This window comes from Spinacia oleracea, chromosome 4 (genome assembly GCF_020520425.1).
Source record: "Spinacia oleracea cultivar Varoflay chromosome 4, BTI_SOV_V1, whole genome shotgun sequence".
Lineage (NCBI taxonomy): Eukaryota > Viridiplantae > Streptophyta > Magnoliopsida > Caryophyllales > Amaranthaceae > Spinacia > Spinacia oleracea.
Window position 1 is genome coordinate 172,077,078 of NC_079490.1, and position 23,047 is coordinate 172,100,124.

Below are 23,047 nucleotides of genomic sequence, written 5' to 3' on the forward strand. Positions count from 1 at the left end.
TGTAAAATCTTGTTAGATTGGTCTCGTTATGGATTTTCAAAATATCAAATTTTTATAATTTTTTTACATACGGAAATGGATATATAAATCGTTGAATATTGTATTGGAGTCCGTGCAAATAGTAAGCGTAAAGAACATTAAGGAACGGAGGTAGTATAACATATTAAACATGTTACAAAAAAGGTAGGAAAATGTTAACGAAAATGATAAAGGTCCTAACATGCGACCTTTAAGCCGTGTCACAATGATGACATGACATGCTTATGTCATGATTTAAATTGGAAACTAAAATATTTCACTTATATAACATACTATACATGTTACCAAAAAAAAGTAGGAAAATCTTAGTATTCTAATTTGTCTTTATATCGACTATCTTATTTACATATTTTCATAATAAAAATATGACATTGATAGTAAATATGTTCTGATGACGCATAATCTACGGGACGCATATATGTACCAATTAAACTCTGACACACAAGATTGCGACAATATTTAGTTGTCGCAACTTGCAACCTTTATCATCACCCAAATCTTAATTTCTAATTTATTATAAATAGAATAAATATTTGCTTTTTTTTTTGTATCGCCTAAATTATTTACCTATTTTCATAGTAAAAAATATTGCATTGATAGTAATTTACCGCGCCTGTTTAAGATAATCCAGGTTCAATAAAGTTTCTTGTTGGCTTTCAGTACTCGGTGTAGATGCAAGATCACTGGAGTTTGCACTGTACATACCAGTAATAGTAATAGTAGTATCAGTAAAGCTCTGAATAGCTGCTACCTTCCCAAATTTCTTTGAATCATCCTTTTCCTGACCACTAATAGAGTCGTAATCTGAACTTTCATGGTACGTTGTGTTATCTTCTGCTGTGTTTTCTTTCAACAGATCCTTTGCTGATAAGTTCCCTGCAAGAACTTGTACTACCTGTTTGAGGGATTAAATTAGTTGCAGCACACTCATAATCTGTCATTACCAAATATGTATTGTGATTATTGTACAAAAAGACTCTCTTCAGCCATCTCAAAGAGATTTAGTTTCAAATTAGAGCCGGTCAACATGGGCCTAGCCCGACCCGACCCGAAAATTACCGGGTTTTAGGCAGAATATTTCGGCCTGACCCGAATTTTATAAAAAATTTACGGGCTTTGGTCAATGTAAAACAACAATTTTAGTTATAAATTGGTCCGGCCCGAAATTGGCTAGAAAGCCTGCTATTTTTGGCCCGAAATAGCGGGTTTTGGGCACACAAAAATTGGCCCGAAGCTTGGCCCGACCCGACATATTGGACAAATATTTGTGTCCTCAGCCTGGCCCACCTTTTGATCAGGTCTAATTAATTATAGTCTAATTCATTACATTACCTTAGACTTGATCAAATTTTGGGGCGGGCCGGGCCGGGATTTAAGAATTCTGCCTGGTATGTCGGGTCGGGTCAAAAAATTGCGGGCTTCGGGCAGGCCAAATGTATAACTAAATTTGCAAATTTTGAGTTGCCTAAACCCACACAAAAAATAAAAAGTCGGGCCTAGAATTTTTGCCCAACAACCGCTATTCGGGTCGGGCTGCCAGTGGGCCGGGCTCATGATGATCGGGTCTAGAGATTTGATTACCTGAGTCATTTGAGGCCGTTGCCTTGCAGAGACGCGAACACATGCAGCTGCACAAGCAATCATTTGAGCCATCTCAAAGAGATTATAGTCTTCTAATCTTGGATCAACAATATCACTGAATCTTCCACTTTCTAGAGCCTGTGTTAACAAAGGTCTAGCCTACAATTCCAACATAAAAACCAACCAATTTGTATATGTCACAAAATTCATTAGCAGACAATTAAACAAAACGCGTAAAAGCTGATGGTACAAGAATCATGATCCGCAAACACAAATTTGTAAAAATAAAGCTCACCCATTCTACAATACTATCATCCATGAAAGGGCGAGTTCTATCTACAGGTTTACGTCCTGTAATCAGTTGCAGAAGCACAACCCCAAACGAAAACACATCTGATTTTTCAGTAAGTTTTCCACTTGCAGCATATTCTGGAGCTAGATAACTGAAAATTACCTCAATAAAATCAGCTACTGATGTACAGTTACAGATGGCTGTGGGCCGGGCCGGGCCGAAGCCCAACCTGACCCGGCACGAAAAAAGCCCAGCCTGACACGAGCACGAAAAAAGAACATCCCGGCACGGCACGAAGTCGTGGGCCGGGCCTGGGTCTTAATTTTTTAGAAAAAAGCACGACAAGGCACGACACGATAAAGCACGCTAAATTCAGTAAAATGAGCCTTAGGTACGACGGGTCGGGCCGGGCCTGGGTCATATCCTGAACTCTTTGACCCGACCCGACCGGATACAGCAGGGCCCGGCCTGAAGCCCGACCCGACCGGGCCACGGCCATCTTTAGATGTACTTAACAGCAAATTAGCAACAGTTTAAGTACTAATCTTACCCAAAAGTTCCCATAACTCGAGTAGATACATGAGTATCTGTATCTAAAGAAAACTTTGCTAGTCCAAAGTCTGCAACCTGAAAGTAGATGAAAAAACAATACTTTAGAACCACTTAAAGTTACCAAAACCAAAAGTATAGGCAAGTTCTACTGTTCTAGCATGAAATTCAGATTACCTTTGCTTCAAACTCATCATCTATAAGAATATTTTCCGTCTTGATATCTCTATGAATAATTTTCGGATTACCTGCAAAACATATTTTATAGCCAAAAGTTTAAAATTACTATTATGACTATATGATTGTATATATCTATCTATCTATATATATGAATGTTCAGGTACGCTAATTAATTACTCACAATCCTCATGAAGATATGCTAATCCTTTCGCGGCACCTATAGCAATTTTCAACCTTGATTCCCAACTCATAGGTGATAATCCTCTTCCTACAAAAATGTTTTGCTTATATTTAAGCATTATTTGGTCATATCATACAGAGTAATTAGCAAGGTTGGTAATTAGTTAATTACCATGTAAATGAAAATCCAAGGTCTTATTTGAAATGAAATCATATACAAGCAATCTCTGAACTCCAGAAATGCAATATCCAACTAATGAAACCAAATGACTATGATGAACAAGACTAATTGTTTCGACCTCTGCCTGAAACTCGCGTTCGCCCTGTGCACTTCCAGTTTTCAGCTGTTTCACTGCGACAACTTTACCATTAATCAGGACTCCTTTGTAAACGTATCCAAAACCACCTTGACCAAGTAGATTGGCATTTGAAAAGTTATCTGTTGCCAAAGCTAACTCTTCATATGAAAATGTACTGTGCACATTGTATGGAAATTGTTGAGCATTTTTGTATTCCTTATTCACCTCTCTCTTTCGCAACCAAAACCAAAGAATGAAAAGACTAAAAAACAATCCTAAACTAGCAGCAACTCCTACAATGATGTACACTTTACTACTTCCTGCAAGAAAACAAACATCAATGGAGTTAACTTATATGTTAAGCTCGAATCAAAGAACTGACGGCCCGTTTGGTAACAGGTAATAATAAATGGTGGGAATAGGAATAAATGTAGGTGTTATTTGGTAAGAAAATAACATCATCATGTCCATGGTAATGGAATTTTGTCATAAAGTTGGTGTTTTTCTTCATAAATTTGCATTCCCACCTAATACCACTTGTCAGATGGTAATGCAAAATTTATAAAGAAAAAGAGATAATTTTGACTGAAGTAGCATTACAAAGGGAATAGATATTGGGCTTGTTTGGTAATTAGCTTTTTGTTGGCTTTTTCATTGACTTTTAGGTTTTTCATATGGTCAAACGGCCAAAATAGATGTTTGGTAAGTTGGTTTTTTCCTTGGCTAAAAAGACGGCTTTTCCGTCAAAATACAAAAGCTAGTAAGAGTAGCTTTTTTACATTGGATGTTGGCTTTTCATTTTACTAAGTACATTTTATGAAACAACTTTACCAAACACATAGTAGAAAATCTACAGTCAAACACTCAACGTAAAAAAACCAACACAAACAACCAGTCTAACAAGTCAAGTAAAACAACCAACAGCCAACAACCAATTGCCAAACAGCCATTGATTTTGCTTATAAATTTACATACAAATTCATTCCAAATAACACCATTTATGACCGGTTACCAAACGGGCCGTGAGTTCATCAGTATGGAAAAATTGCCTGCATCTGAATATAATGTAAATTTTTACTTACTTCTGGAGGAATTGAGTGCAGGATCGTGTTGCGAAGAATTTGATGCATTTCCAATACTGAAGAAAGGATCAAGAGAATACATAACCTGACAACTAGGCATAAAAAGACTCATCTTCGTTTTCCCCTCATACAAAAGATTACCAAGTGCTGCAACAAGACATTGATGACAACGGTTGCCAAGAACATCTGGTGTGCATTGTGCAAGACAATACAAACTCTGATTTACAGAACTGTTCGTTGTAATTCCAGTAGAAAAACCTCGATTCGAACCATTAAAAGCAGCTTGATTCATAGGTCCACTCATTGCAGCTATAAGTTCATCATTGAACTGATTAATGTCAGAAACATTAGTGTTACTAAAAGACCAGTCATTTGGATTTTCTTCTTCAAGGGAGAATATAGACCGGTTGGCATAACGAAACGTGCATTCTTCAAAGAAAACAATGGCTTCTTTCTGGGTTGAACACTCTAAAACAATTCTAGATGTTGCTGTTTCCATACATTCGCGACAATCTGACAGTTTCAAATCCCCTCTGCAGTAAAATAGAGCATATACTCTGTTAATGCCTTTACCAGTTGTGAAGTTCGAGAAGCGTTTAAGGGATGATGCAGAAGTTAGATTGGAGGAAACGAAACCCAGATTAGTTTGATAAAGACTGTTCTTTGTGTATGAACCACTATTTTCTATACAAAAGGAGCTAGCAAATTTTGGTTCTGAATAACCAAGATAACATAACTGAAACACCAATAGGATTTTGAATGCTGTTTTCTCAAGAAATGACATGATTTCGGATCCAAAGAACTTCTGTTTTTTTGTTTTTAATCTCAATGAATTATGATCATACAATCCATGATTACTATAGGAATTTGATTTTGGTTTTGCATTAAGTCAACTATACTTGGGAACGCATATAAGAGAACCCCCAACTACTCCCCTCCGTCTCTTTTGACTGTCCCCATGTAGCAAATTTGACGTGCCATACGTGTAAATTGTGCACATGAGTAGATAAAGTGGGCTCACGACTTCACAAATTGAGAGATAATAAGAGTCAAACCAAAGAGATAAAGATTTCCAAAGGAACACAGAAAATAGTGTTTAGGCCAATAATAATAATAAAACTAAAACAAAAAGTATTGCAGTATTAGGTGTACAATAAATTTTATGGTATATCGAGATAACTGTTACCCAGCTTTTAGTAAATTTTAACAGGTTTTGATTAATTTTTGTACTTCGTATTACAAGTTTTTTTTTTTTCATAAAATATAATTAATTTTATACGAAATATGATTTTAAAAGAGGCATATTTGCTGAATTATTAGAGCGCCACGTAGGAAATCTAATGGTTTCGGCCAATGAAAAATAAGATTTTTAAATTATTTTTGAATTAAAAAAATCGAGTGCCACAAAGATAATTAATTATGTGACACATAGATATTTTAATTAATTCATTATTTACTAATATATACAACTCCATCCAAAATCAAACACTCTAATAATTAAAAAATATATCTAAATTAAATTCACCCACAATCAAACACTAATCTAAAATTAAATTCACCCAAAATCCAAAATCAAACACCGCCTCGATTTTCGAAATTATTTTTGATTTAAAAAGTCGGTTGCCACATAAATATTTTTATTAATTAATTACGCATATACAAATTCATCCAAAATCGAACACTCTAATAATTAAAAAATAAATCTAAAATGAAAGAATCAATAGAATCCGTGCATCGCACGGGATAAAATCGTAGTAGTTTTTATTAAGCGAAAAATTTTATCACTAAAATATATACATCGTATAACTTTTACATTGTACACGTTGAACTTTTAAACATTTTTACTTAACTTTTACTCCAATGTAAAAAATTTATATACACCATGTGGTTCATGTTTAAATAAAAAGAATTTGTGAAATAACAATTAATCTTGACCTAATGGTTTAAAATAGAGGGTTTATGTACGAAAGAGTATACTTTTGAGAAAGTCATATCTTCGTGTGACTGTGGACTAGAAGGCCACACGTACCAACCCAAGAAGACAGAATCCCAGCCCAGAAATAAATTCCCTCTGTCTTTGCTACAGTGCTGCCTCTTTCTCTCTCTTCATTTTCAATCGCATCCCGTCAGCCCAGAAAAATCTCAGAAGAAAATTCAACAAAGAAACATCTTTGTTCAAACTCAACAATGACGAATTCACGAATCTGACGAAAACGGCATTAAAGGTAACCGCAAACTTATGTTAGAATTCTCAGAAAATCCAACTTATCTAGCAGAATCAAAATCTAGGGTTTGTTCCTAACTATGCTTAAATTTGATGAAAGAAACTTACGGTCTGACCAATTTTAGTCTATGGCATAAATTCTGCAGATTCAATAATCTGAATTTCATTCTATTGATCCTCTGCTTTATAATTCGATCCCCTGTGATTTAATTTTTAGTTAGGTAATTTGATCATGTTGGTAGCGTATTGTTGGAGTTGGAATATTAAGGTTTTTCTAATGAAGGTTGAACTTTTAGGATTGTAAATTGACATTGAGGAGTGAGTTGTGTAATTAATTTTGTATGACTGTGGAATGGAACTCTGCATTTTGGTATAATGTTGTGACTTCTTCCTATGATTTTCTGCTGTAGAATAACTTAATTTAGGATTCATGTTTGAGTAGCTCAAATAAACTTGCAAACTTGATAGTGAAGATTGGAAGTTTGCATATGTAGCATTAGTGTATTGCTAATAAGCCTATTAGCTCAATCGGTCGAGCATTGTGTACTTGCTTGGCATTGCACAAAGGATGTAGGTTCAAATCCTACATAGGCTATTGATTGTATGTTGTAAACGAAATTGATAAGAAGAATTTAGATTGGAGAAAACTAGACTCTTCCGGGAGCCTTGAGGCAATGGGGTAACGATAATGATGATAATAACGATTGTTCCTCGAGTAAGAGCCTCTCTCGTACAAAGAAAGCTAGCAAATTGGGGTTATGATTTAAAAGCGCGTATTATACTTTTATTAATTTAGCTAATAAATATACAAAATATGGGCACAAGTTAACTAATTTTCCTACAAAAGTTTATATTTAGTCCAATTTAGTCATAAAATGACGTATAGTTCAAATTAAAATCATATTATCCCCGACAGTAGTACAGAAAAACGTGTTTACTATGTTTAAAATACCTCATAATACTCATTTATTACTCTAAATACAATGATTTTCTATCGGTCGGGTCAAAATACAGGTTCATTCGGATTTTGACCCGTTACATTTCAGATTGCTCGGGTTCAAACAAAATTGGGTTTGGGTCGGTTTTCGGGTCGCCGGATCGGGTCAATTTTTGACAGGTCTAAGTACGAGACATGCAACATGTTAACCTTAACTTGTGACATGCAACATGTTAACCTTAACTTGGGAGAAAACATCAACGCGTCTCTTTCTCTCTACTCCATATTTCTTTAATTCTCTTTCTAGTGTACCTTCTGTCCATTGAAAACACATTTCCATATATACGTTGTCTAACCTTACAAAATAAGGAGGAATTCCACCAAAAAGTTTAATCATCCATGGCTCTAAGACTGCATCTAACTATCATTGTAAGTTTCACCTATTTCTATTCTGTGTAATGAATTTATCATCATTTTTAGCCACTTATTTCTTAATTTCGCTCATCAAATACATTATTTTATCAACCCTAGTTTTTGATTTTGTATGTATGAATGGAATTTTTTGATACAACATGAATTTATAAGCAGGGGGATTCCATTAATATTTTAGACTTTGTGATATGTTTAGTTTTTTTCTTTGGTATAAATTTTAAGAACAGGATATGACTAGCTTAGGTTTTAATCCCGTCTTTGATCTAGTATACGTTTTTTTTTTTTGAGGGCTGATCTAGTACAAAAGGTCTTGCGTGCACAAGTTGTACAATAAATTTATTGTGCACCAACATAACTTTAATCCAGTTTTCTCTAACTTTTACCCAGTTTTCTCTAACTTTTACTCAGTTTTCTCTAACTTTTATATTATTAAAAAAAAAGTTATTAGACAAACATTTTAAAGTGTTAAATGATTGATTTTATATATAATTAGTGATTTTGAATAAATATTTTTTATTAAAATGAAATTTTTTATTACTAAAAGGTAGATAACTTTTACATATACAAGGGTGACTTTTAAGCATTTTACGTCAACTTTAATTTCGGTGTACAATATTTATCGTACACCCCATATAAATAAGAATCTGTGGATCCAGTATACGTTTAATCTAACAGATCAAATACGATAATGCATTAATCCTCAGAAAAGGTATTGCATCCGCTGAACTAGTTTATTTTCTAACAACTTAGTCAGACCCGTTCCTGACAATTCATAGGGCCTAGGCAAAATTAAGAGATTAGTTAGGACCCCTTGTAATATACTTTGTAGGCAAATTTACCAAAAACAACATTTTAAAGCCAGTTTTTTTGCGAGGAACAACCTTTTAAAAATTATTTTGCGAAAACAGACCTTAAAGTAAAATTAATTAGCGAGAGACAACCTATTTATGTTTTCAGGCGTTGACCGTACATTTCCGTCCTAACTGCACCCTTTTTCCCTCTTAACATCCAAAAAAAAAAAAAAAAAACCAAAACTCATTCTCTCTCTGTTCTTCTTCCCCCACCAATTTTTTTTGCCCTCTCTTCCTGCTGAATCATTTTGGAAGAAATTGCTGCTTCCGAAGTAGATTGCTTCTCAGTTCAATAATTGTCGACACACTATAACTACAATTTGGTAAGTGTTGTTCATTAATTTTGTGTAATTTTAATGTAGGAAAGTTAGAGTTTTTTCCCCCAAATTTGTTTGAGCAATAAGTTCACTGAAATCAGCACCAAGAAGTAAAAAAAAGGGTAAGGTAAGCAAAAGCAGTAGGCGTAGGTGAACCCGAATGCGACGAAGGTGGCGACAGCGGCTGATTAACCGAAACGCATCCGATTTTGCTGTTGAAACCACCAATAACAATGATGCACACCGCGAATTCACCGTAAAATACTTCATATCCGATGTGGGTGTTGAAGAAAAAGGGTAATTGCTAAGAGATGAAGGTAAAGTAGGGGACTTAACAAGGGATTGAGTTGGGTTCATCAAAGGCCTCTTATGTGGAGTTGACAAAGGGGGGTTTTTAAGGTGTTGATGTTGAAGATGAATTGAAGGTGATGGAATTGACCCAAAATTGGGCTCATTCTTCACTAATATTGGATCCAAAACAACAGAAATTGGACCTACTGAAGAATTGAGAAGTGGGTTTGATTGAAACTCAATAATTTGATGATTAAAATGGTTAAAATTGCCAAAATTAAAGATGGAAAAAAAGATGGTGGACTTGGGTTGAAATCGGAAGAGATGCCACTGCATTCTTTTCCGATCTGAACTTCAGATTTTTTCTGATGCATTTACATATGGAATCAAACCTAGAAATTACACAAACCCCAAGGAAAGGGGAATTATTTTTTGTTTTTTTGGTGGGAATTTTGGCTGAATTTTGGTTTTAAGGGGAAAAATGGAAGGAAGATGGTGAGGTTAGCAAAACCGGCGAAGTCAATGCCGAAAATGTATGGTCAACGCCTCAAAACACAAATAGGTTGTCTATCGCAAATTAATTTTACTTTAAGGTCTGTTTTCGCAAAATAATTGTTAAAATGTTATTTCTCGCAAAAAACTGGTTTTAAAAGGTTGTTTTTGGCAAATTTGCCTACTTTGTACTACTATCTCATAAATTTAGATTTAGGCAAAAGTAGTAACTAATAGTTTAGTAAATATTCCGTACTAGGAATAAAGAGGGACGAAGGCAAACGTAGTGTACAAGTGTAATAATTATGTCATCGTTAAATATCGATTCTTCTAGGCTATGTTCATATGAATACTATGAAACTTATTCGCCTTTTTTATGGAAAACTTATTTACCTTTTTGCGAAAGAGTGAGAATAAAAATAGATTTTTTTTGAATTAGTATGATAAATTGTAGTAGAGCTGAAAGAAAATCACATCAACCTAGAAAAGCAAAAAAAAAAAAAAAAAAGATCGAACCCCAAACCTCTCCAATTGTAAAGCTTTATTGCCGCCTCTTATCACTGGGCTGAAGAAATTTTGTTAAAACTACATGACATTTTATGTTTTAAGTATTCGAGTACAGTGACCATTGAGCATATTTTGGACCCCTTCATGCCCTGGGCCCTAGGTCGTTGCACCACTAGCCTAGATCCAGGATGGGGTTGAACTTAGTCCCTGTTCTGTTCACCTTATTTCCGCTTATTTCAGAAAAAATAAGTTCATGAAAAAATAAGGGTTGACCGGGTACAACTTAAAATAAGTTTTAAAAAGTTCAATTAAGTTCAAATAAGCTCATATAAGATAAGTTCAGAAAAAACGAGTGAAAATCAGTTGAATAGAGCGTACCTTTAGGCTATGTTTTGTTCACCTTATTTCCACTCATTTCAGGAAAAATAAGTTCAGATAGGTTCAGTTAACTTCAAATAAGATAAGTTTAGGAAAAATAAGAGGTAAGCAAGTATAATTAATAACTAAAATAAGTTCAGATAAGTTCAGTTCAGATAAGTTCAGGAAAAATAAGTGAAAATCAGATGAATAGAGCGCACCTTTAGTATTGAGCCATGAAGATATACTCATTGCATGTTCCTGTTTAGTGATTCATACTTTTGTGTTTCCTCAGGGGAAGTGTTCCATATGCTCCGAAAGCTTGAAAGAAGGAGAAGACCGAGCATTGTACATATCAGAGTGCTCCCATGCCTTCCACTACAACTGCATTCTCTACAATGCTCTACATGGGAATAACATATGCCCAACTTGCAACTCCCTTTGGAAAAACCTTCCGTTTCTCAATGCTTCCCCTACCCCTTACCCTAACAACAAAATTCACATCCCTAATCCACCTCCTCCCCCTAATTTTTCTCCTAAATTTCCTCCCATTCGCCATCTCCCTTATGCTGATGATGATCCCCTCTCGTCCTCTACTGCCTCTTCCTCTTTTCCTAACAACAACAATCACATTCCTAAGCCACCTCCTCCTCCTCCTCCTCCTAAGTTTCCTCCCATTCGCCCTCTCCCTTTTGCCGATGATGATCCCCTCCCATCCTCTCCCGCTACCACTACTGCCTCTTCCTCTTTTCCCCAGTTAAGCGAGTCAGATACTACCCTTTACCCTACCAACAACGTTCACATTCACATTCCTAAGCCGCCACCTCCTCCTCCTCCTAAGTTTCCTCCAATTCGCCGTATCTCTTTTGCTGATGACAATCCCCTCCCATCCTCTCCCGTTACCACTATTGCCTCTTCCTCTTTTCCTGAGCATGTTGCACTAAGGGAGTCAGATACTACCCTTTACCCTACCAACAACATTCACAATCACATTCCTAGGCCACCTCCTCCCCCTACTTTTCCTCCCATTCACAGCTATCAAGTCCTATCCTCAACCTTTACTACTACTACCACTACTGCTACTACTACTGCCTCTTCCTCAGCCACACCGCTTCAACAACAGGGTGCCAACATGACAGTAAAGGCCTTTCCTGAGTATCCTGCACTAGGTAAGTCAGAACAATCTAACTCCTTTGCTGTCCTCGTTGGCATCCAGGCCCCACCTTTGTCTCCAGAAGCTTCTGACAGGTCGACAGACCGGGCCCCAATCGACCTCATTGCAGTCCTTGATGTGAGCGGAAGTATGACTGGAAACAAGATAACACTCCTTAAGAAGGCAATGGTGTTTGTCATCAACAACTTGGGTCCCACTGACCGACTGTCGATCATCACCTTTTCAACCAAAGCCCGACGGGTGACCCCACTTTGGAGGATGACTGACACAAGGAAAAACGACAGTATCCACGCTGTCAACTCCATTGTTGTAGAGGAAGCTACTAATATCATTGCAGGACTTAAAATGGCTGTACAGGTACTTGACCAGCGTCGAGAGAAGAACCCTGTTTCCAGTATTCTTCTTCTGTCTGATGGACAGGACAACGAAAATGAACCTGGCAAACATTTTCTCCGCCTTCTTCCATATTGTATCCGCTCAAATGACACAGATTCTAGTAATTCTGCTCATCATCAAACTGATGCAGTAATTCCAGTCCATACATTTGGTTTTGGTTCTGACCATGATGCAACTACAATGCACGCCATTGCAGACATATCACGTGGGACCTTCTCTTACATTGAATCAATCAGGATTATCCAGGATGCTTTTGCCCAGTGCATTGGTGGACTTTTGAGTGTGGTGGCGCAACAGCTTGAAATACAGGTGGAAACCGCCTCTGTTAAGGTTCGAATCCAGTGTATTCCCTCTGGAAAGCATAGAAATAACATTGGTTACAGTAAAGAACATGGGGTGATATATCTAGATAATGTCTACGCCGAGGAAGTGAAGCAATTCCTAGTGTACCTTTCAGTTCCACCAGCTGAACTTGGGACTTTGACAACACAACTATTGGAAGTCAAGTGTTTGTACATGGACCCACTTTCGAAGCAAAACAAAGTTTCTGAGACAGTTAAAGTAGAGATTTACAGACCAGATGTTGAAGACTTATCTGAGACAGATAGGCAGGTGTGTTTAGAGGTGAGTAAGGAGAAACACCGCATCACTGTAGCAAAAGGGATTGCTCAGGCACAGGCCATGGCAGAGAGGGGACAGCTACATGAAGCACAATCATCGCTTCAGAATCAAATCACGTTTTTGGAAACAGTGCGTGATTCTGGATTCGATGCTGCACACTGTGAGATGTTGACAGAAGAGGTAAAAGTAGTGAAACAGATGATGGCGAGTAAAGGGGTGTATGAAGGTACAGGGAGGGGTTTTACCAAATCAATGATGTTGTGTCATGGTTATCAGAGAGCTGCAACTCAACAATCCAGCAAAGCCCCTGCAGGACGTTCTGTTGCAATGAGTTATCAAACAAACAACATGAAGAAAATGGTGAGTAAGTCGCGGAGAATGCGTCAAGGTGATGATGATCAAGATTCAATACCATAATCTGCTCAAAACTAGTAACGGTTAAAAGTCATGCATGAAGGGTTGGTTGGTTACTTGGTGTCTTGGTCTCTGCAGCAAACTTAATACTGTATTTATTCTTTGGCCATAATTTACAGATTTTTCTCCTAATAAATCAATAAGTTGTGGAAGATTAATTTTCATATATGGGTTGAATTAGTTTTGAACTCGATCTTAGAAATGGAATTTGGTTGTTTGATTTTTGTACTTCTAATAATTAAACTTTTCTCTGCAATACTATGTTGTTTCTTGGTTATACAATTTACGTTTGAGTTGTCTTATCTTTATTACTGCTGTATCAGTCCAGCCATTGATTCTACCGTGCTCACGTGCTTGGATATTGTGCGTAAAAATAGCCTTAGTTGTACGATGAATATTCTCAACCATGTTCTTTGTACTTGATTACTTGTTAATTGAATAAAACTTGTTCTTATAAAGTAAAATCAATTTTGTTCAGCTTTACTCAAGTGAAGAACACTGCCCAAATCTTTTTTTGTTTCATGAGTTTTCGGTGTACCACTAATTGAGGTAGTAGTTCATTATGCGAAACCTCTAATTCAATTAGAAGGTTTTCCTAGTCTACCTTTCAGTTCCACCAGTTGATCTTGGGACACTGACAACACAATTATTGGAAGTCAGGTGTTCGTACAAGGACCCACTTTCAAGCAAAACAAAGTGTCTGAGACAGTTAAAGTAGTAGGAGCTAATGCCTCGGGAGGTTTAAGTTATGGAACAACAAGCATGAAGAAAATGGTGAATAAGTCGCAGATTATGCGCCAAGGTGATGAGGATCAAGCCCCGGAATCTGCTAGTAAGAAAACAAAGCATGAAGATATGTAAAAGTGACGTTATGGATGACCACCATGTCGCTTTTGTTAGTAGAAAATACATTTTCATTTCCAAACAGAGGACTCAGTCATCTTAAACATAATTCTAGTTGATTTATTTTTATATACATATTCCTAAGAATAGTTGAGTTTATGTAATAGCAATTAAACATATTATATTTCTTAAATCTTAACCAATGGTGGAAAACACAACTTCATTTCCTGTCAGAGGACTCCTGTCATCTAAAACATAGTTGATTTTCTGTGTATTCATAAGTATAGTTGACTTTATGTAAATGCGATCAAACACATCACATTATATTATCATGAATTGTATCTTTTGTTGAGGTAAGAAACAGAAAGTCATGACATTTCTTGAGAAAGTGGTATTCAGAATCCTATTGGTGTTTCAGTTATGTTATCTTGGTTCTTCAAAACCCCAATTTGCTAGCTCTTTTTGTATAGAAAAGAGTGGTTCTTACACGAAGAACAGTCTTTATCGAACTAATCTGGGTCTCGCTTCTTCCAATCTAACCTCGGCATCATCCCTCAGAAGTTTCTCTAACTTCACTGCTGGTGAAGGCATTAACAGAGTATATGCCCTCTTCTACTGCAGAGGGGACTTGAAACTGTCAGATTGCCGCGACTGTATGGAAACCGCGACATCTAGAATTGTTTTAGAGTGCCCCAATGAAAAAGAAGCCATTGTTTTCTTCGAAGAATGCACATTTCGTTATGCCAACCGGTCTATATTCTCCCTTGAGGAAGAAGAACCAAATGATTGGTCTTTCAGTGAAACTATGGTTTCTGACAAAGATCAGTTCAACGATGTACTTACAGCTGCGATGAGTGGCCCTATTAATCAGGCTGCTTTAAATAGTTCCAATCGAGGTTTTTATACTGGTGTTATAACAAACTCTTCTGTAAATCAGACTTTATATTGTCTTGCACAATGTACACCAGATATTCTTGGCATCCCATGTCGCCAATGCCTCCTTGCAGCACTAGATAATCTTATCGATGAGGGGAAAACGAAGATGAGTCTTTTCATGCCTAGTTGTCAGGTTATGTATTCTCTTGCTCCTTTCTTCAGTATTAGAAATGCATCAAGGTCTACGCTACATGATCCTGCACTCAATTCTCCTGCAGTTTCACCACCTCCTCAAGTTCCCCCTTCCTCCCAGAGTAAGTAATAGTTTCCTATCTTCAGATGCACTCAATTTCCCTACAGAAGCACTCAGTTCTTTGATTCTAGCTAACATAACTCCATCTTCATTTGATTTTTTTTCCGGCAGGAAATAGTAAATTGTACATTATTGTAGGAGTTCCTGCTGGTTTAGGTTTATTTTTTAGTCTTTTTGCTCTTTGGTTTTGGTTGCGTAAGAGAAGGGTTGGTGAGAAAATTGCCCAACAATTACCACACAATGTGCACAATACATTTACATATGAAGAGTTAGCTTTGGCAACTGATGATTTTTCAAGCTCCAATCTTCTCGGTCAAGGTGGTTTTGGATATGTCTACAAAGGAGTCCTGCCTAATGGCAAAGAAATTGCAGTCAAACAGCTGAAAGCTGGAAGTGCACAGGGGGAGCGCGAGTTTCAGGCAGAGGTCAAAACAATTAGTCTTGTGCATCATCGGCATTTGGTTTCACTAGTTGGATATTGCATTTCTGGAGATCAGCGATTGCTTGTATATGATTTCATTTCAAACAAGACTTTGGAGTTCCATTTACATGGTAAGTTTTTTGGTAATCAAAATGGTGGAGTACGACCTACCCAGTGGTTCTTTGTACTATATCATTTCCAATATTTTCATGACCTGCTTAAACCAAGGAAACATTTTTGTAGGAGAAGGAACATCACCTATGAGTTGGGAATCAAGGTTGAAAACTGCTATAGGTGCTGCGAAAGGATTAGCATATCTTCACGAGGACTGTGAGTAATTTAGTGACCTGAAGACTCTACTCATATAGTAGTACTTTGAAAGATGTTGAGTTCTTTTCCTTAAGCACATTTAATAGAAAATAAATTGACTTTTCGCTATAATTATGTTTGCAGGTAATCCGAAAATTATTCACAGAGATATCAAGACGGAAAATATTCTTATAGATGATGAGTTTGAAGCAAAGGTTCCAAACTTCATTCTAGCTGATTAATCAATTCAATTTCTCATATACTTGTACTTTTGGTGATTTTAAGTTGGATTGCAAGATGTTATGTTCACCTTGTATGACTATACAAGTGAGTTTAAGCTAAAGTGCTGTTTGAATCTACTTTTTCACATCTTCAGGTTGCAGACTTTGGACTAGCAAAGTTTTCTTTAGATACAGATACTCATGTATCTACTCGGGTTATGGGAACTTTTGGGTAAGATCAGTACTTCACTGTTTTTTTTTTGTTTTTTTTTTTTTTGCTAATTTGTTGTTAAGTATGTCAGTAACTGATTTGATTGAGTTAATTTGCAGCTACCTAGCTCCAGAGTATGCTGCAAGTGGAAAACTTACTGAAAAATCAGATGTATTTTCCTTTGGGGTTGTGCTTTTGCAACTGATTACAGGGCGTAGACCTGTTGATAAAACTCGCCCGTTCAGGGATGATAGCATTGTAGAATGGGTGAGGTTTCTTTATCTACTTTTGGAAGGTTTTAAACAGTGAGTGGATCTCTGAAATCTTGATTTAAACTCCTGATAAAGTGGATCATGATTCTTATACTTAAGATTTTTCTTGAAATGTGAGGTTTAAATGTGGTTTACGGACATTTATAAAATGGTTGGTTTATGTTGAATTTGTAGGCTAGGCCTTTGCTAACACAGGCTCTAGAAGGTGGAAGCTTCAGTGATATTGTCGACCCAAGATTAGAAGACTATAATCCCAGTGAGATGGTTCAAATGATTGCTTGTGCAGCTGTATGTGTTCGTATCTCTGCAAGACAACGGCCTAGAATGATACAGGTAATCATGACATATCTTTAGTTATGACGGGTTAGGACTTAGGAAAGTGGGGCAACTTATTTAATTCCTCAACGTATACACCTATCTTAGTTAATTTCGGGTTTATTTGGTTGAAATCAGGTAGTTCGAGCTCTTGCAGGGAACTTGTCAGCTGAGGATGTTTTGAAAGAAATCACAGCAGATAACACAACGTTTCATGAAAGTTCAGATTACAACTCTAGTGGCCAGAACAAGGAGGAATCAAAGAAATTGGGGAAGGTTATTCAGACCTACACTCATAGTACTGGAATGTACAGTACAAACACCAGTGAGCTTGCATCTACCTCGAGTTCTGAAAGCCAACAAGAAAACATATTGAAGCTGGGTAATCTTAAACAGGCACGGTGAATTTCCAGTTGAATGAATAGATTAACCTATGGATTACATTAAAGCATGTTTAGTTCTTTTAATTATTCTGATCCCTCTGTCATCTAATACATAGTTGATTTATTTTGTGAGTTCACAAGTGCAGTTGGCTTCTTTTTTTGGCAATTAAAGTCTAGTTGACTGTATGTAAGAGCACTTAATCATATCATATATCAAGGATTGTATGATTTGTTGAGGTAAGAAACAGAAATTCTTCAGACATGAAATCATGGCATTTCTTGAGAAAATGATATTTTGAATAATTCTCTAAGTGTTTCAGGTATGTTATCTTGGTTATTCAGAAATCATAACCCTAATTTACGAACTCTTTTTGTATGAAAAAGAGTGGCTCTTACTTGAGGAACAGTCATCATTATCATCATTATCATTACCCCATTGCCTCAAAGAGCCTCCCGCAAGAAGCGGGGTAGGGGGGGTCGGACGTACGCAACCTTACCCCTGCAATTGCATTGCACAGAGGTTGTTTCTCGAGGAACAGTCTATCGAAATAATGTGAGTCTCGTAATCTCCAATCTAAATTCTTCTTATCAGTTTCGTTTAGAATATACAATCAATAGCCTATGTAGGATTTGAACCTACATCCTTTATGCAATGCCAAGCAAATACACAATGCTCAACCGATTGAGCTAATAGGCTTATTAACAATACACCAAGGTGTTACTATTAAAACGAACTTAGCACAAGTACACGGGAACCACATTTACAAATGCAAACTCTCCAATCTTCACCATCAAGTTTGCAAGTTTATTTGAGCTACTCAAACATGAACCCTAACTTAAGTTACTATACAGCAGAAAAGTATAGGAAGAAGTCCACAACATTATACCTGCAAGTGCAACCTCTGCCAACGACAATCCGGTTGATACACCACAGCAGGCAACATCAATGCTCCCAGCATGATCCAATCCCGGACGACGCATCTTCCGTGCAAAATTCAATCAATTAATGGCATTAACCACAATGCAGAGTTCCATTCCACAGTCATACAAACTTACTTACATCACTCACTCCTCAATGTCAATTAAAATCCTAAAAGTTCAACCTTCATTAGAAAAACCTTAATATTCCAACTCCAAATATACGCTAACAACATAATCAAATTACCTAACTAATAATTAAATCACAGGGGATCGAAATATAAAGTAGAGTTTCAATCGACTGAATTTAAATTCAGATTATTGAATCTGCAGAATTTATTACATAGACCAAAATTGGTAAGAATGTAGGTTTCTTTCATCAAATTTAAGCATAATTAGAATAAACCCTAGGTTTCGATTCTGTTAGATAAATTGGATTTTCTAAGAATTCTACCATAAGTTTGTGGTTACCTTCAATATCGTTTTCGTCAGATTCATGTACTCGTTTTATTGATTGTTGAGTTCTTCGATTCAAGTTGTTTCTTCGTTGAATTCTTCTGAGATTTTTCTGGGCTGACGGGAAAATTGAAAATGAAGAGTGAGAGAGAGAGGCAGCACTGTAGCAAAAAGAGAGGGGCTTTATTTCTGGGCTGGGATTCTGTTGGCTTGGGTTGGTGCGTATTATCTTGTATATGCTCGTAATCTTAACCACTACGAGTAGTTCACTACGTCATGAGGCTTAACATCTCATTGTTATTTTTGTTTGACAAACTCATATTTAAAGGTGGTGTACAATAAATATTGCACGTTGGAGTAAAATTTAATACAAAATGTTTAAAAGTTTTTCCGATATAATATGTAAAAGTTATCTCCTGAGGGTTGAGGTCGTCCCGTCACGGACACAAAAATGCATGGTCCAACACGGGCACGAAGTCGTGGATCGGCCATGTGCTGCATTTTTTGAAAAAAGCACGACAAGGCACGACCATGACAAAACCCGCTAAATTTAAGGTTTATGCACGACAGTCGGGCCCGGTACGAGGGAACTTGGGCCTTGGCCACATTTTTGAAATTTTGGCTCAACCTGAATTGCTACAAGCGGGCTTCGCATGGACTAAGTCCGTTCAGCTCGGCACGTCCCACATCCATATTTAGTTGAGACCCCTTGAAATAAAAATCAAGCATATCCTTATCTAATTTACAAGAAAAACATCAAAATTTTGAACACCAAGTTCAGATTTTGTATTAAATTTCTCAAACCCAGCGTATCTCCAAAGCAAAATTGATTGAAATAAGTGTGAATTTCTTAATATTCAGGAGGAGAGCGACGACATAAGAGATGAAAGAAAATTGATGATACCTATAAATTTTGGAGAAATTGTGAAAATTGATTGAAAATTGATATGATTTAGGTGATCGAATTGTAATGAAAACAGATGAAAATATGCAGGGAAAGAAAGGAGAGGGGCTAGAATTCAATTGCCCTTTTATTTTATTTGATTTATTTGGCTGTAAAAAATATTAAAATTTTAATTTTAAAGGACTTCACCTCTTTAGTTTTTACATTAACCATCGGTGCGTTAAAGTTGGGATAAGTAGCCGGAAAATAGAAATGAGGTGGAAAAAAAAAGTATAAATGCAAAAGATTAGACCCCAACCTTTAGCTTAACTCTTTCTTTTTCTTACCTAACAAAACAAAAAAATTTACCAGTATGTTTTTGTGGTGCGACATGCCACAATCAAGACAATGTAAATTACAAATTGGGGCGAGGGGATTCGAACCTAAGACCTATTGTACACAGGCCCTCGACCTTAACCACTAGATCAAGACATCATTGGTAAAAATGTACCAGTATGTTATTACCTTTTTTAACAAATACAAGTACGGAATGTTTCAATAGAATCCCCGTGGATGCAAAAGCCCATGGTGTAACACATGATATTTTGGGACCAAAGGCCCACGAAGTAACACATTGGCTTTTGGTGTAACACATGATATCTTGGGCGCAAATTTTTGACTATACCCGGGTACAGTCAAAGTTGGCTGTACCCCCATCCAAAACGATGTCGTTTTGTCTTGTTTAAAATGAACATTAATATACTGGTACAAAAATGAACATTTATTTATTTATTTGGAATAAACATTTACTATTTTGGAAATTAACATTTATTTATTTATTTGGAAATAAACTACAAAAATGAACATTTACTATTTCCGAAATAAACATTTATTTATTTATTTGGGATGAACATTTACTATTTTGGAAATGAACATTTATTTATTTATTTGGAAATAAACAATATAGGCGCTTGTAAAAACATAAAAGACCAATGAAGTGAACAATTTCATTATGAACATTAACCATATATTTATTGTGAACAAACAAATAAACAAGAAAGAACAAATAATTCAACAAAAAGAACAAACAATATAAAAAAGAACATAAAATTCCAGAAAAAAGAACAACCAATACAACAATTATGAACAATTTTATAATGAATTTTAAAGCCAACATGAAAGAACAAACAATACAACAAGAAAGAACAAATATTGCTACAAATATGAACATTTACTATTTCGGAAATGAACATTTATTTATTTATTTGGAATGAACATTTACTATTTTGGAAATGAACATTTATTATTTATTTGGAAATGAACAATATAGGCGCTTGTAAAAACATAAAAGACCAATGAAGTGAACAATTCCATTATGAACATTAACTATATATTTATTGTGAACAAACAAATAAACAAGAAAGAACAAATAATTCAACAAAAAAGAACAAACAATATAAAAAAGAACATAAAATTCCAGAAAAAAGAACAACCAATACAACAATTATGAACAATTTTATGATGAATTTTAAAGCCAACATGAAAGAACAAACAATACAACAATAAGTTTGATGAATGAATTTAAAAAACAACAAGAAAGAACAAACAGTACAACAAGAAAGAACAAACAATACAAAAAGAAAGAATAAAAGATTAGTGAAGAGTTTAATTATGAACATTAACCATATGATTATTATAAACAAACAAATAAACAAGAAAGAACAAACAATATAAAAAAGAACATGAAATTCCAGAAGAAAGAACAAAAAATACAACAATTATGAAAATTTGATGATGAATTTAAAAAACAACATGAAAGAACAAACAGTACAACAAGAAAGAACAAATAGTACAACAAGAAAGAACAAACAGTACAATAAGAATGAACAAGCAGTACAATAAAAAAGAACAAACAGTCGACAAGAATGAACAAACAATGAGCGCGTCGTTTTTGGGGGTACAACCAGAGTTGGTTGTACCCGGGTACAACAGTTAGCGATTAGGTGCCGTGGACCCTGAAGGAAATAATGCCCTTGGTCCAAGTATGCATTCAATGTTAAGTCTAATAAATGCGGTTCAGTATTAATTAACAAGTTAATAATTCAGTGAGATTAAGTGAGCTGAATGCCTAGCTAGAGGCCGCTTCAGTTCAAGTGGAATTAATGATATTAATCCACAGCTTACTCTTGACTGAACCCGTAGGGTCACACAAATAGTACGTAAACGGATCAAGTATTTAATGGCATTAAATACTCCATCTATGGATATTCGGAATCGACGGATCTTGGTTTCAGTGGGAGCTGAGATCGTCACAGGCAAGAAATGAATACTCCGGAAACGATGATATTGCCGGAAACGGAAATATGGATCGTATCGGAAATACAAATATTATCCAAGTCGTAGATGTTGCCGGAAACGGAAACATGGTACGTATCGGAAAATATTATCGGAAATGGAAATATTGCCGGAATCGGAAATATTGCCGGAAACGGAAATATTGTCAGAATCGGAAATATTATCGGAATCGGAAAATAATTCCGGAAACGGAAATATTAAATATTTGTTCGAAACGGAAATTAATTCCGGAATCGGAAATATTAAATGTTGTTCGTATCGGAAATGAATTCCGGAATCGGGAATTTAATCGGAAGCGTATCGTACGAATTAGCATCGGACGAGGCCCGCTAGACGAAGGCCCAGCACGAAGCCAGGCCATCGCCCAGCGAGCCGCACGCAGCAACGCACGCCTCGACCAGGCCCAGCGCAAGGCCAGGCCCAGCCAAGGGCTCGCGCGCGCACGCAGCACCGCACATGGGCTGTGCGCTTGTCGTGGGCCGCAAGGCCTGCGCAGGTGCACGGCTTGTACGATGCGTGTGCGGGAAATCCTAATTCTATTAGGATTCATGCGAAGATTAAGATCCTAATCTTATTAGATTTGCTTTGTTATTTAGAGTCCTAATAAAGTTCTAATTAACAAATCCACATCCTAGTAGGATTACAATTCCTTTTTCATACCTCTATAAATAAGGGCCTAGGGTCATTATTTATACACAAGTTTTCAAGTATTCAAAGCTAGGATTTTTAAGCAGAAAAATCAGCCATAACTCTTGCCCATTTAGCCGAAAATAAGTAGTACCTTAAGGGCGATTCTAGTTGGTCAATCTTAAGGCGGATCCGGACGTGCTGTGGACTATCTACGGAGGGACGACACTTGGAGTCCTAAAGACTTGTTCTTGTTCGGTTCGGGCGCAGCTAGGGAAGGCACGCAACAAAGAGTATGCATCTAAACTATGCTAAATGATTATGTGTAAATAATATGTTTTCCTGGCTTTATGGTTTTTCCGCATGATTTATGAATTGTCATATGTATCATAACCTAACAGTGGTATCACGAGCCTCTTATTATTTTCA

General features: G+C 36.3%; 3 protein-coding genes across 5 annotated transcripts; 2 read left to right on the plus strand and 1 right to left on the minus strand.

Moving 5' to 3' along the window:
- Nucleotides 1–164: 164 nt before the first annotated feature.
- Nucleotides 165–11,025, minus strand: LOC110786625 (proline-rich receptor-like protein kinase PERK15). Of its 3 annotated transcripts, XM_021991178.2 has the most exons (9): nt 10,832–11,025; nt 4,203–4,735; nt 2,994–3,440; nt 2,823–2,909; nt 2,639–2,709; nt 2,463–2,539; nt 1,916–2,063; nt 1,621–1,779; nt 167–934 (listed from the first exon to the last, which is right to left on the minus strand). In XM_021991178.2, exons 2-9 carry the CDS (start codon nt 4,699–4,701, stop codon nt 644–646), a joined length of 1,779 nt encoding a protein of 592 aa, XP_021846870.2. In that variant the 5' UTR covers nt 4,702–4,735; nt 10,832–11,025; the 3' UTR covers nt 167–643. The 3 variants fall into 3 exon arrangements, with proteins under 3 accessions (XP_021846869.2, XP_021846870.2, XP_056698856.1); XM_021991177.2 differs by lacking the exon at nt 10,832–11,025 and having other exon boundaries at nt 165–934; nt 4,203–5,146; XM_056842878.1 differs by lacking the exon at nt 10,832–11,025 and having other exon boundaries at nt 743–930; nt 4,203–5,159.
- LOC130472285 (E3 ubiquitin-protein ligase WAV3-like) lies at nt 7,636–13,501 on the plus strand. Its single transcript, XM_056842877.1, has 2 exons — nt 7,636–7,792; nt 10,906–13,501. Exons 1-2 carry the CDS (start codon nt 7,763–7,765, stop codon nt 13,216–13,218), a joined length of 2,343 nt encoding a protein of 780 aa, XP_056698855.1. The 5' UTR covers nt 7,636–7,762; the 3' UTR covers nt 13,219–13,501.
- A 927-nt stretch (nt 13,502–14,428) lies between these two features.
- On the plus strand, nt 14,429–17,401 carry LOC110786624 (proline-rich receptor-like protein kinase PERK15). The gene is made up of 8 exons (XM_021991176.2): nt 14,429–15,248; nt 15,359–15,799; nt 15,912–15,998; nt 16,122–16,192; nt 16,354–16,430; nt 16,529–16,676; nt 16,856–17,014; nt 17,135–17,401. The coding sequence occupies exons 1-8, from the start codon at nt 14,429–14,431 to the stop codon at nt 17,399–17,401; spliced, it is 2,070 nt and encodes a 689-aa protein (XP_021846868.1).
- The last annotated feature ends 5,646 nt before the right edge of the window (nt 17,402–23,047 follow it).